General features: G+C 44.2%; 1 protein-coding gene across 1 annotated transcript in view; it reads right to left on the bottom strand.

Moving 5' to 3' along the window:
* RYR2 (ryanodine receptor 2) overlaps positions 1-13,603 on the bottom strand; it is a 3,854,281-nt gene that overhangs the window by 583,071 nt on the left and 3,257,607 nt on the right. Inside the window, exon 87 of the mRNA XM_069607971.1 lies at positions 5,229-5,357. Coding sequence (XP_069464072.1) covers positions 5,229-5,357 — 129 coding nt within the window. The remainder of the gene's footprint in view (positions 1-5,228; positions 5,358-13,603) is intronic.

Below are 13,603 nucleotides of genomic sequence, written 5' to 3'. Positions count from 1 at the left end.
TGTCAGAACATTTGCAGTTGAATGAACTTGAAGCGGTAGTAGACTGTGAAACAAAGGAATCTGCTTTCACAGTAGCATTTGCAGAGGGCAGTTGCTGAGGAAAAGCAACCTCCTTAGAAAAAGCATTATGACAAATTGTAATCACAACACTGCAGAGGTTACAAGAGAATAATTGTTATTTAAGTTGAAGAAGTACTTTTGTCTCGACTTTTCCTTCTATCCTGGACAGAGGTTATCCAGGATCACCATTGGTACTGTGTTCTTTGTGAAGCTTGGGAAGGGGAACGTTTCAACGACCAAAAAAGGAACTGATGCCAGTGGATTTTGTTTGTTTGAGTGAACTTTTGTTTCTTTGGAACTTTGCACAAACTGATTTGGAACTTTATTTTTATTTTCTGGAAGAAGTTGACTTTGGACATTTCAGAGGCAACACAATAAACACACAGAACAATTAAAACAAAGCATAAACATAAAAAAAGATTAACACATAACCATTGTCGAAGATTACTTCTACTTGTTCTAGGTGGAAATTGAGGGCCAGTTTGCCATATGCTAGGAGATTTCCCAATAGATCCTAGACTAGATAGGGAATTCCCTGATAGTAGGCTTAGTTAGGATATATGTAATATATGTGAACTTTTTCTTTGAAAATACAATGTCAAGTATTGAGAAGACTACAAGCAGTTGTATGCCTGGCATTACTGACCCCTCACAAGTACCAAAATATAATGGTCACAGGAAGAAGGATGTTAATCAGAAAGACTGCTAGGTCCTTTCATGCCAAGTAGCCATGGGTTTTAATGGAACATAATAAAAATAGATGAAAACTCCAGTTGTATGTCCACTGTTTTGTCATACCTGGAGGGTGTGCACCACCAACATGCACACTGGATGTTAGATGCTTATACATATAACACAGGCCCTTGCCAAAGAATGAAGCTGTGGTACATACAGAAAGAAAGAGTTGATGGCTGGAAGGTTTTAAACGTGGGTCAGGACACCCAACAATCTTAACCTCTGGCATTGCTCTGGGCACCCCTCCAGACCATCGTTCTTTACCTGCCAAGCCATTACAAAAGGGGAAAGGCCTTATGCAAATCAGGCTTGGTCCCAACCCAAAAGGGGCAGTCCAGCCTGAACTGCTAGGTCACATCCCTTCTGCACAAGACCACAAGCATCCCTAGACATGTTTCAGCCTTGTTGGGGCTCATCAGTGAGGAGGAGCATGGGTCTTTAGGCCCAGCAGGCACAGGACCCACATCTGGGCATACCAGTCCCACTTGGGTGACTATAGAAAAACAGAAGAGGAGATGGCTGGAAGGTTTAGAATTAATATTACATACAAAATGAAATACATGTGTAAATTGCTTTTCTCCGATTGAGGATGAGACTGGGTGCAGAGGCTCAGAAGCAACCATGCTCTTTTTACAACGAGAGTTCCTCTCTCAAAACTGGAACAACCTTGTGCAGGACGCATCCAGAAAGCCTCCATCACCTTAAGGTGTAATAGTTGAGCTGGCAACAAACAATGACTTTATACACCAGGAGCCCACTGTGGTAAGGGATTAGAGAATGTGCACAGGGATCCTTTATTCTCAAAGAGGCAGGACATGGGGACAGCTAAGGCATACTCTCTGCCCTCTGCAACTCATCCAAAACAGGACTGTGAGACTTGTCCTTGGCCTCAAGCCCAGGGATCGTATCTCTCCAGAACTGAAATCTCTCACTGGCTTCCAGTGACGGCGAGGATTAAGTTCAAAACCCTCTGCATTGTCCACAAGGCCTTTTGGGGCCTGAGACCTCAATACCTTCAACTGTCTCTTCCTAAATATCTTCCTTCTCGAGCTCTTCGCTTATCCGTCTCCATCTCCCTCAGGGTTAGTCGCTTCTCCAAGTTGGCGGTAGACCTCTTTCTTCTGCTGGTGCCTCCCTCTGGAACAGCCTCCCTGCCTCTCTGAAACTTGAGAAGGACCATCTCCGGTTCCGGAAGCACCTCAAGACCTTCCTCTTTGCTTACGCTTTCTCGCCACCTCTCCCCTGCTTATCTCCTGGCTGAATCTGAAATTGCAATGATTACCTGGCTACCCTCTGATCTCGGGCCCAGGTCCCCTCCCTGCCAGTTGCACACCTGTACTGCCCCCCGGCAACCCTTGCACTCGGGGGGCTGTTTCTGTATCCCTAGAACCCCCTACCAGCACCTGACATCTGATGTCTGCACTTACCGTTGCACTTGCCAGCAGCTGGTTGCACTTTTATTTGTCTTTATTTATTATTTATTGTACTGTTATCATATGTACTGTACTGCCCCCTCCCCTGCACTTGTGCAATCTCAATATTACCTGGCCTAGTAGGATCGTTGTCTCTGTCTTGCCTCTGTTTCCCCACCCTTGCCTCGTCGCCCCTTGAAACACTTGTGTATAGGGGCATTTTAAATGCCATATCATATCATATTTGGAACTCAGGGTCAGAAAGATTAATTTCCATTTTGAGTTTCTCAGAAGGCTCAGCATCTGCCATCCAGCAACTCTGCCAGGAACAGGACCCTGCCGGTCGGTCCCTACTTTCGTTCCCAGTCCCCAGTAACCAGTCAAGTGACCTTGACCTGAAGAAAAAAAGAAATCTGAAGACCATTTCTGTGTTTTCTCCACTTTTTAATTAGCGTTCAATTTCTTTGTGTTAGCCTGCAGTTAAATTCCTAACCATCCAGCGAGTCTGCCTGTATTGTATCTTCTCCTGAAGGGCTGGGGTATTTTAGAAATCGTTGCATATCTGGTTGAGATGCTGCAGCATATCTCAATGCCAATGTTCCTTGCAGCGGAATCAGAGTTAGAAGGGAGGTGCCAGCTTATTCACATCAACGCACCAATTCCCCGTAGGTATTAAAATAAGAGATGAAACAGTTGCCTTGAGATTTTTCTGCTTTTATATACATACTAGCGGTGCCACCCGGCGTTGCCCGAGTATACACGTGGGGGTCTGCTATAGCCTTGTGTATGTTTTATTGTGTCATAACTTCCTATTTACGAGAAAAAGAAATTACAAAATCGGCGCTCTACCGAAATCACCGATACTTAGAGCATAGGGTCGGCCCCCGCTCCATCCATGTGCAGGGTGAATGGGTGGGGTTGGTCAAATTTCACCATCACCAGTACACCCCAGACTGGTATACCGATCTTGTGTGCTAACTTCCTATTTTTGGAATAGTTGCAAAATGGTCAATCTCCTGAAATTGCCTATACAGATAGCACATGGCCAGACCCTGCCCTGTGCAGGGGGAATAGGTAGGGTTGGTCAGATTTCACTATCGCCAGTATACCCCAGACTTGTATGCTGACCTCAGGCCAAAATGTAAGCCCACCAAATGTTGTGGGGCTGGAGCCAGCAATCGGCAATATCCAGAAACCACCTATGCTGATGGCACAGGCGCAAACCCCGCCCTCTGCAGGGCGAATGGGGTGCAGGGGTTGGTCAAATTTCACTATCGCCAGTACACCCCAGACTAGTATGTCGACCTTGGGACAATATTTCAGCCCACCAACTGTTATGGGGCTGGAGCCAACCCCGAACAAACACACTTTTCACAAATATACATATAGATACATATATCCATATATACACATATCCATTTGAACCCAGCCAACACAAACCCTTAAACATTTGATTCGGGTCATTTCCTCAATGTACTAGAAATGCTGGAACATATAATATAACTATTTATGTGTTTTATCAATTGGACTGGAAGCAGTCAGCTCCTTGCAGAGGGGTGATTTCGAGTGATATTCTGACCAGGTTGTGGAGGGGAGTAAATGGAACAGGCACCTGGGACAATGCATGGGTGGACCTACATAGATTAAGGACAATCAGCATTAGACATATGTTTAAGTGCAGGTAAGTGGTACCGAAGCTGTGCTCGGGATGTGACCATGATGGATGGAGTGCTACTGTGGAGGCAGAGGAAGTGAGGGACACAGGACGGTTAGAGGTGAGGGAACAAAGTTAGCTAAAAGGCAGATGAGAAGTTACAAAACATACCTTCTAGCTGAGTATGTTCAATAAATATGTTTGTATCAATAGGTTTAGAGATGAAAAGCTGTGAATTGTTTTAGATGGGTTGGGTCGCAGTTGTGCACAAACAAGAAGTACATTAATGTAGGAGAAATCCTTTCCCGCAGCACTGTTTGTGTCTTTGATCTCACTGATCTACCTCTCTAGATAGGATAGCCCGCCTTTGGCTATCTATCCATGGCAAAACAGGTGCACCCTCTACATTTGTCTGGCAAACCCTTTTGAATGGAACAAACTGTGCTGAGTTGTGGTGCAAGTCTGCATTTAGATCATAGAAGACTTTGTGACAAAATCCTTGCTTTCCAGAAAAGGCACCAGCAGATAGGTGGGGTCAAATACTGGGAAGACATCTTGCAATTGAACACTGATCTTTCATCCACCCACACATCAACAACATATGTGTAGTACACTTTCACCAAAGTAAAGGTGATGCGGTCACCCTACATCTTCAGTAGGAAACGACCACCTCATATTCATGTTCAATTGGTTTCAGCCAACAGGGGGCTTGAGGATTGTGTTTAATCATTTAATGAAGAATACAAAATAAAAAAGGTAATGTCAGCTACTTGGGGAAGGAATATGAACAAACTTATTTGGGACATACGAAACATATTGCTATATACATATTATTGTAAGAGCAAAGACAACATAGAAAAAGCACCAGCACAGCAAACATCATTGTCAATTCAAAATGAAGAACGTTCCGTGCTAGCAATCAATGGAGTTCAAATACAGCTTCCATTTTGTTTTTCTGTCTTCCATTTCCCAGTTTTAATCCTTTAAGTCTTCTAGTAAAGGAATACAATTAATTTTAATTTCACAAAACAAAGTGAAACTTGGTCCACTCTCCACACAAAGTGCATCTAAATAAAGTGCACTCACTCAATGTACAAAGCTGTTCACAAAGTGCAATGCAAAATCAAAAAAAGAGCCGCTGCAAAATGATCAAGCACATTTTCGGATGAAGAAATGCCCTTCTCCGTATCCACCATACCAGATTCTTTGCAAAATACATACCAAAATCGTGTAAGATTACAGGGCACAAGAGAGATTCCTAGAAGGGTTGGCTAATACTTCAGAACTTTAGGTAAGCCCTCATATAGCTTAGGGTCACTGTATGGGGTTAGCTAGTGACGTGTATAATGTGCCAAATTCAAGTTTACCTGAATATACTCTGTGAGAGTATTGAACACTTGCTTAGCCACTTTGATTGCTTTTGAAAAATTACGCTGGCCTTGTTCGTCAATAACATCCTTCCCAGAGTAATACCAGTAGAAATCACTTATCGATTCCTGAAAAACAGAATGCTTACTTTTAACACATACAAAATAAACGTTTCAAATTTTTTCCAAATATATGAGATATATTATTTATTTATTTATTTATTTTACATTTGTATAGAGCACACATAGCCCAAGGGCATCGCGGCGCTGTTACTTGTGGCAAGCTTAGTTACAGAAGAGATGCATGCATGTGAGTCATAAATAAATGTCAGAGCAGGTGATTACAAACGTTCAAGTACATACATCATGACATTTCAGAAGCATGTGGTTGGTATTGGTCCGTCCTGGGTCGGGCTTTAAGTAAAGAGATTTGCTTTCATGGCTATACGGAATGCTAGGTGGGAGACTTCTCCTTACAGGGGAGAAGTAATATAAAATACTTTAAGTCCCCAATATATAAATATTTGAATTAATTTACGTAAAGTGCCATTCTAGCAGAGAAACAGAGCGTTGTGTGCACCCAAAGGATATACGTAAGGCCCAGAAGTAGAGGGGGATACCGAGAGAGGGAACTTCAAGGGGAGAATAGAGTTGAGTGGAGTGATCAGTGAATGGAGAGGTGTTCTTTGTACGGAGGATGAGCTGTTATTCATGTTCGTTTTATAAATGTACAGGTCACCTTATTCGGTGAGGTGGCCTGCGGATTTCAGGTAAGCTGGACAGCAGCACAAAAGATGTTATGGGCAGCCCCTTGCAAACAGTGTTAAGGGCATGCTCCAAACACTAATGTATGACTGGCACCCAGGACCTATCTGGCTGCTGGATGCATATTTCACAGTGCCATACCATCACTGTGAAATGCTAAAAAAAAAAGACAAAAACTATTTCTATCCCAGTTTGAGGAATAGAAACATGAATTGGATAGGATAAGTTCATGCCACTGCTGTTACACTTTAAAAAAAAAAAAACAAGCACTGTGGAATGGTCTATGTTCTGTACATTTTAAAGTGCATCACAATTTTAATGTGGAATACACTTTAAAATGGACAGAAGCCTCCTCCCCCACCCCCCCCGATTTGTGAAAATGTGCAAAGGGGGTAAAAGAGGGCATTCCCATGATGCACACATTCAAGTGGACGTTTAGACTAGAACACAGCCTTATTTTGCACAAATTATGAGATGCACCAAAGCATCTCATCATTTGTGCCGAGAAAAGATTTGAAAATGTGGCCCTATTTGTTCATGTTTATTCTAAGAAAACGTATTATTGTGTTTATCAGAACCAAGAGGAATCCAGACTGATCTGCAACATACAAATGTCAAATTATTATTAAATTACTCAGGGTTCTAAGGAATCATCTTTGCATTATAGCAGGTATGCCACTTTAAGGACAATAAGAACAAACATGAATGAAAATGATTAGTGTAGAAATCTGCCAATCAATCCAATGAGATAAACAATGCAGAGTTTCGGTTTCTTCAGCTTTGAAGAAATGGACAGACAACCCAGCAGAGTAGCCCTGTCTCAAATAAGAGGTCACCAAGCACACATTTCTCAGGGATTTGATGGGGTTTTGCACAGTGTGGTTCATTCTGAAAATTAACAAAACATTTATGTAACATTTGTGTATGAGGTGTATGAGCGCGATACAAATAAAATATCATATCATTTAGTCGGTTACATTACCAATAGACTTCCTAACAGAGAATCATCCAACCTTGGGATACATGGCTTTAAACTAAACATGCTAAGCCTGTACAATTCCGCTGGGCCTACCTTTGGGATGCAGTCTTTGCCGGAACTGCATCTTTCTATCATATAGAACGAGCCCTGCTGATTTGGTGCTCAACACCCATGTGACCCTATTCCAGTTCCCTGGCAAGAATACTTTGCTCTCATGTGTCAGGGTTCACGCATCAATGGTCATGCGAAGACCCTGGACAGATACGAAGATGGCATCTGGAAAGCCTTATGGATGTCTGAATACCTGTCCATCAATCATGTTCAGACCTAGCTCTACTGCATCATATACCCAATCGTGGCTATCGTGCTGCACTGCCTTTTGCAATTGAACAAGCAGTGCTAGTAGGAAAACATAACATACTATCAGTTTAACCATTTGTGATGTCATCTTTGTTGTCCTGGGTGTTAGTCCTAGCAGTGCACAGTGGTGGCTTGAGTTATGGTTGCATAACTTACCATAACTGGCGAATTTCTGGGATTTTCCCAGTGCACCCTAATTTGCTACAACTTCCTACTATCATACTTATCCCCAATATAGCAGCATTTTTGGGAGATGTATAAAGTTTGACCTTAAAACTGTGTCATTCCCCACTTCCTACCAACATTTTGAACAGTTCTACAAACTTTTTGCAACTTTTTCCACTATATTTGTATTCGCAGACGTTTGCGAACGTCTGACGTCATCGTGGACTTTCCGGACAGTGTCACGTGACAATGCGCTCACGCGTGGTATGATGACGTGTTCGCGAACAGTTCGGCGCTTCGTGAATGGGTTTGTGTTTTGCAAACAGTCCGAAACTGCATTTTTAGCTGATCTAGGAAGTTTCAAGCTGAAAATGTAGGCTTGCACAGCTCCAAGACCTATTTTTACTCATCCATTTGCAATCTAGGACAGAGCACACGCTTGGAAGAATATTAGCAGAACTATTTATCATCATAAATGACACCAGTTATTGCCATCCGTTCTCCCCTGGAGCCGCCACCACCAGCTGGAGGGCCTACACAATGGAAGAAGCGCAATCATGCAGAAAACGATCAAGAGGACCAGGAAGATAAAGTAGAGGACATTGCTACCTCCAGCACCCAGAGAGAATCATGGGTCTAGCTGTTCTTTACCACCATTTGGGGTGTACCAAAGACTACAGCTACCAAGGTGAAATGCACGGAGTACTCAGTCGCGGACAACCTGGGCAGGAGTCCTACGGGACCACCTCCATGCGTCATGACACTAAATCCAACCAATGGAATGCTCTCAGAAAGGCTGTTCCTTTCTCAGGAAGTAGTACGCTGTCTTCCTCTACCTCATCTTCTTCAACCAATACTAGCACTACACAGGCAGAAAATCCCACCATCTACCTTGCAAGCCATAAAAGATGCCGTTGATCCATAGCTTTCCAAGACAACAGTACTGTGTATATACTGCAACACACCACTCTGCAGGGAGGAGCAGTTTCAAAAGTGCTTTTGAGGCATTAATCAAGGAGCATGAGAAACACTGCCCCTACCTTAAAATGAACGCACCCCCAACATCTTCCCCTGTCCACCTGCCCGTCTATATCTGTGGTTGATGTCCTATTCCCTTATTTCCCTCCCCCACCTTACTTCCTAACGTCTCCTGTAAACAAAAGAAGAAGAAAAATACATAATCAAAAAACACAAAAAAAGGTTCCTTTAGGAACACCCTTTCAGAGTTTAAAAGTAGAAGTTTAAAAAATTAGCTTATAGAGTCCATCTACTTTACATTTTTCAGTAAAGTAGTTAGACTCAATACGATTCGCCAACATTCCCGTTAGCATGTTATATTATGCTAATGGAAATAATGGACAATTGAATACTACAGAAAAAGAAAAAAGCACAGAAACAATTTTCTGTCCCAAATACTTTTCTCTAGCATACAACAAAGACCATAATCCATGGCCCTTTATGACTAGCCGCGGTCTCCGCAGTCCCTTCTCTAGACCACACATTATTAAAAAACCCAGACTGCACATGCACACCAACGCACAAAACAGCCCTTCTACTCTTTTTACTGTTATTTTTGTAGAACTCCCTCATATATCCAGTAATAAGTTAAAAGAAACTCTACATATAACACAATCAACCTATTAAACTTGCACACAACTGCCACTTAAAAACATTCTACAAATCTTTTGCATATGCATTTCCCTTGCTTATCCCAAAAATTATACACACTGCTTATATAAATGCACGTGTGCATTGTGCAGTAAAAGAAGTGCATGAATGGAAAGAGGAGCAAGGATTGCCAAGCGCTCATAGGAGCCCAAAAGTAAAGTGCCAATGGAAGCCAGGGTGGGAACTACTAGCTATCTGCTGGGGCAGAGGAGTCCCAAGAGTGTAGTACACAGCCGCCAGGCGGTAGACCCACAAGGGCAGTGCTGAAGGGGTGGGGTATGCTGGTGTCAATTAGATATATGGCCTAGAACCTGTAAGGTTCATGAGGGACCAGGTCACAGTCTCAGTGGTATGAGTTAGCAGGGAAGGGATCAAGTAAAACAGGAACATAAAAGCAGAGTTTTCATACTTTACAAGAACTTAAGGAAGTCCAGCTCAAGTGTAAGAGGAGCAGGAAAGCTGTTTGAAAGAGACACACTAGCCGAAGGCAGAGACATGCCTCCCGCTCTTAGTTTAAAAAAGCACTTGAAAGTCACAGTATGGGAGTTACAGCAGCCGAGGGCTCTAGCAGGGCAGTATTTAGGGAAACAAAGTTGGACATATAGTAGTCCTTGCAATTAGCAGGAGCCAATGTACACATTGTAGGGCTGCAGCAATACAATCCCTGGGCTTTAGGCCGAGGTTAAGTCTTGCAACCCTATTCTAGATTAGCCAAAGAGGGTATAGACAACAAGGGGGGGGTTTAGGAAGAGGCTGTTGCAGTAGTCCAGCCTTCACAGGACCAGGGCTCTAAATACGTTCAGCTTCTGGGGGAAGGTGAGGAATGGTACAATGCCTGTAAGGATGGAAATCTGAAAGCATGGACTTTTTTTAACAAGCTTCAAAATCTAAGTAGTAAAGGAGAGAAAGGACTTAAAGATGACCCCAAGGTTTTTGGCTTCACAAGATGAGTAGAGGGCCCAAAGACAGCGGCCAGTGGAAAGGAGAAACACAGGGCACATGTACCACAATAAGAAAGATATCTGTCTTACTGGCATTTAGACAGAGATTGTTAGCCGCACACAAAGCCTTGATGGGCGATCAAATAATCAGGTGTACAAAACGAGGATAACACATTAGTTCAGGGAAGTTTAAGGAAAGCTGTGTGTTATTGACATAACACTGGAAATGAGAAAACAAAGACATCAGATGAACTAGAGGGATTAAATAGATATGTAAGAGCCACAATTATAGGATAAAACCCTGGGGTACACTGCGAGTATACAGTGAGGTGGTGCAGTACAAACAGCCCAGTTGCAGCTGGGAAGTGCAGTTAGTGAGGGAAACCAATCGACCAGTCCAGTGCCCAGTCCATGATGCTAAAGGCATCATATAACCGTTTCATGTGGTTACAATGGTTCACCGCGTGAAAGGCAGCGTAGACATCAAGGAGCACTGTCCTCAATTGTACTACAATCATAAATACCATATACACTTGAATTATATCATTCCACCACATTACAAATACTGCATACTTCCTCTACATTACCTATAGTTACTATGCACATATTACTATACTTTGTGTTGCCAGTGGCCAGATTTTTGGGGGCATGGCCTAAGGTTATGGCCCCAAGAATCCGGTCACAACCACCACAATAGAATGAAACCATATAACAGGTATGTACAATACACCTTCACATAACAAAACTCACCCTGAAACCCTTGCAATTGAAATGATATCCGCAGACACCAATATTGACCACGGACTCCGAGGCATCTGAAAACTTTTTCCCCGCTTATAAAAACCACTCCATCATATTTATTCCACTCCCCTACCCTTTCCACTGCCTCTTTCAGATATCAAATAACCCCAAATGTGTTTTCCAAACTGTTCACAGCGTTGTCCACAACTACTGCGGTGTCTGCGGACTACCATGGCACCTGCATGCCCTTTTTTCACCTATAAAAACAGCACCCTATCATCTTTATTCCACCCCACCCACCCTTTCCAGCCCCTTTTTTGACCACCAAATAACCCCAAATGAGTTGTCCAGACTTTTGCCCCACTGCGCTATCTGCGGACACCGGCTGCTGTCCGTGGATCGTACAAGGCGACCGTTCCCAAAAATATGACTCACCTGACGCTTTTTATCATCCAATCAGCGGTCATGTCTAATGTCCGGGGACATCAATCTGGACCCTGATTGGTCCATGAGGCTGTCCACGGACTGAATAGGGAAGTGAGTCCGCAGAAGGGAGGACACAGATATCACCCATTTTTTTACCTACTTTTTGGCAGTTTTTTAAAAAAAGCCACTGGACAGATTTACACCAAATTTACAAAAGCATGCTTTTGAGAAGACGTTGTCGCTCCTGGGGCAAATTTGGTGATAATCCATCCAGCAGTTTGGACTGTAGGCAAGAGCAACATTTCTGATATGTTCGCAACTTGCTAGAAGAAATAACACCAGATTTGTGGCTGTTTATGGCCATATCCCATACCGTCTTCATCACCCTCACCTCCCCAGAGATAGTTTCATTTGTTTGACAAGTGCAATGTTGTGTTTTTTAATATGTTTTTTTACCACGATGTCCGCGGACTGCGGGTGCTGTTTGCGAATCCAACATGGCACCCGTTTTTACCCACCAATCAGCAGGCACATAAATGTCCGTGCACATCACACTGCTCTCCGATTGGTCCAGAAGCGTCCGCGGACCCTGAATCATGAAGCGAGTCCGCGGACCGGATCCAGTTATCACTAATTTTTTTTTTACCTACTTTTTGGCCATTTATAAAAATAAAATACTGGATGGATTTACACCAAATTTACAAAAGCATGCTTTCGGGACCAAGCTACCGCTCTGGGCGCAAATTTGGTGAAAATCTGTGTGATACTGGAAATGCATTGGGGAGACAGGTCCTCCTTGTCTTGTACTCCCTTATGTGCGTTTTGTGTTACTTTCTGCCCAGGAGTCCAGTTGGGACCTCTGGCAGTACAATTCTTCCCCTTTTTGTTTGTGGTCTAAAGAGACCCTTGGGATACCCTTATGGCACGCATGGGTGGGGTACAATCCTGTACCACTATTGTATGTTTCTGGGCACCTCGTGTTGTCCACAGAGGAGGGTATGGGCTGGTGGCAGCTTCATGCTGATGTGACAGGAGCTCCGAGTATCCTTCATTTGGGATACCCAGGACCTGCCATAGGAATCTGTGGATTCCTGCTAGAAGGCAAGATGGCCCATGGGGCATCTTGGTTTCTATTGCCTGTTACCTTATTTTCTCGCAGTCCTGGGAAGCCCTGACTCTGTTCCTTCCCCCTGAATTGCTGTTTGGTGGAATCACCATATATGGTATTGCGGGGAAGTCCATGTCAGACTGGCTGGAGCCTTACCAGTGACTGTATGCTGTGGGTACACCCTTGGGTTGGGACCCTTGTGAATGAGTATGTGACCAATATGCATTCCATGTTATGGGTGTCTGGTTTCTGTGTGTGTGAGACACAATGAATGAGACAGCCCTGCCTGAAACTGACATGAATGCAGTGTAGTGTGCTGAAAGGCTGGGTGCTTGCCCCAATCCACATTCCCTGTTATGGGTGTCTGGATGGAGTGAATGGCCTAAATGCCTGTGAGCCTGATTGGCTGCCTACCTGCATGAATGCCCTTCTGTGTGATTGCCTGACTGAGCCTGGCCCAGCCAGAGTGAATGAGGTACAGACGTGTATATCTGGGGACCTCTCACTTACCAATTTGTTCAGAAACTGAAGTCGGAACTTTAAGCTGATCCTTGAAGCCCAGCTGGAGGAGAAGATTTCTAGAGAGGACCTGGCTAGGAGACCTCTACCCGAGCTATGAGGGACCATTGTGCAGAAACTGCTACTCTTTATCAAAGCACCCTGGAAGCCAGTTCTGTGAGACTGCTGTCTGGAGAAGGGGTCTGCCGAGAATCCTGAAGAGAGCGCCTGGACATCGAGGGTAGTCAAAGTCCATTAGAGTCACCCGGGGTCGGAAGATTTCCGTGGGTGCTAGAAGCCAAGTCGAATCGTGTCGCACAGAAGAGGGGACACCTTTACACCGTGCTGTTTGACGCTCTGAGCCGAGAAAGCCCCACCTTGCCTAAGAACATTTGAAAGAGGGCTCCCTTGCCATCACCGTCGACCACTTTGTCCCGCCGGAGAAAGTTGAGGTCGCCGGCTGCCGAAGAAAGTCCGCTGGTGGGTTTCCCGTCACCAGAAGCAGTCAAAGAAGTCCTGAGGACACTGATGGAGTGAAGATCCGAGGCCCAGCCTGTGGTCGAGTCACGATCGCCAAAGCTATCCGGAGGTAGATGCTGCAGGGGCAGCACCGGCAAGCCAGAGGACGCCAACCGTGACTACCGACATACGACACCCGCTGCCGGGCCTGCATCCCTCACCACCGAAGGTTTTTCAAGTCTACAGAGACTTATTTGCGGCACCG

This window comes from Ambystoma mexicanum, chromosome 4q (assembly GCF_040938575.1).
Source record: "Ambystoma mexicanum isolate Mex_15411 chromosome 4q, UKY_AmexF1_1, whole genome shotgun sequence".
In the NCBI taxonomy this organism is placed as follows: domain Eukaryota; kingdom Metazoa; phylum Chordata; class Amphibia; order Caudata; family Ambystomatidae; genus Ambystoma; species Ambystoma mexicanum.
The sequence above is the reverse complement of the archived record's forward strand: the minus strand, read 5'-3'. Positions and strand labels throughout refer to the sequence as shown.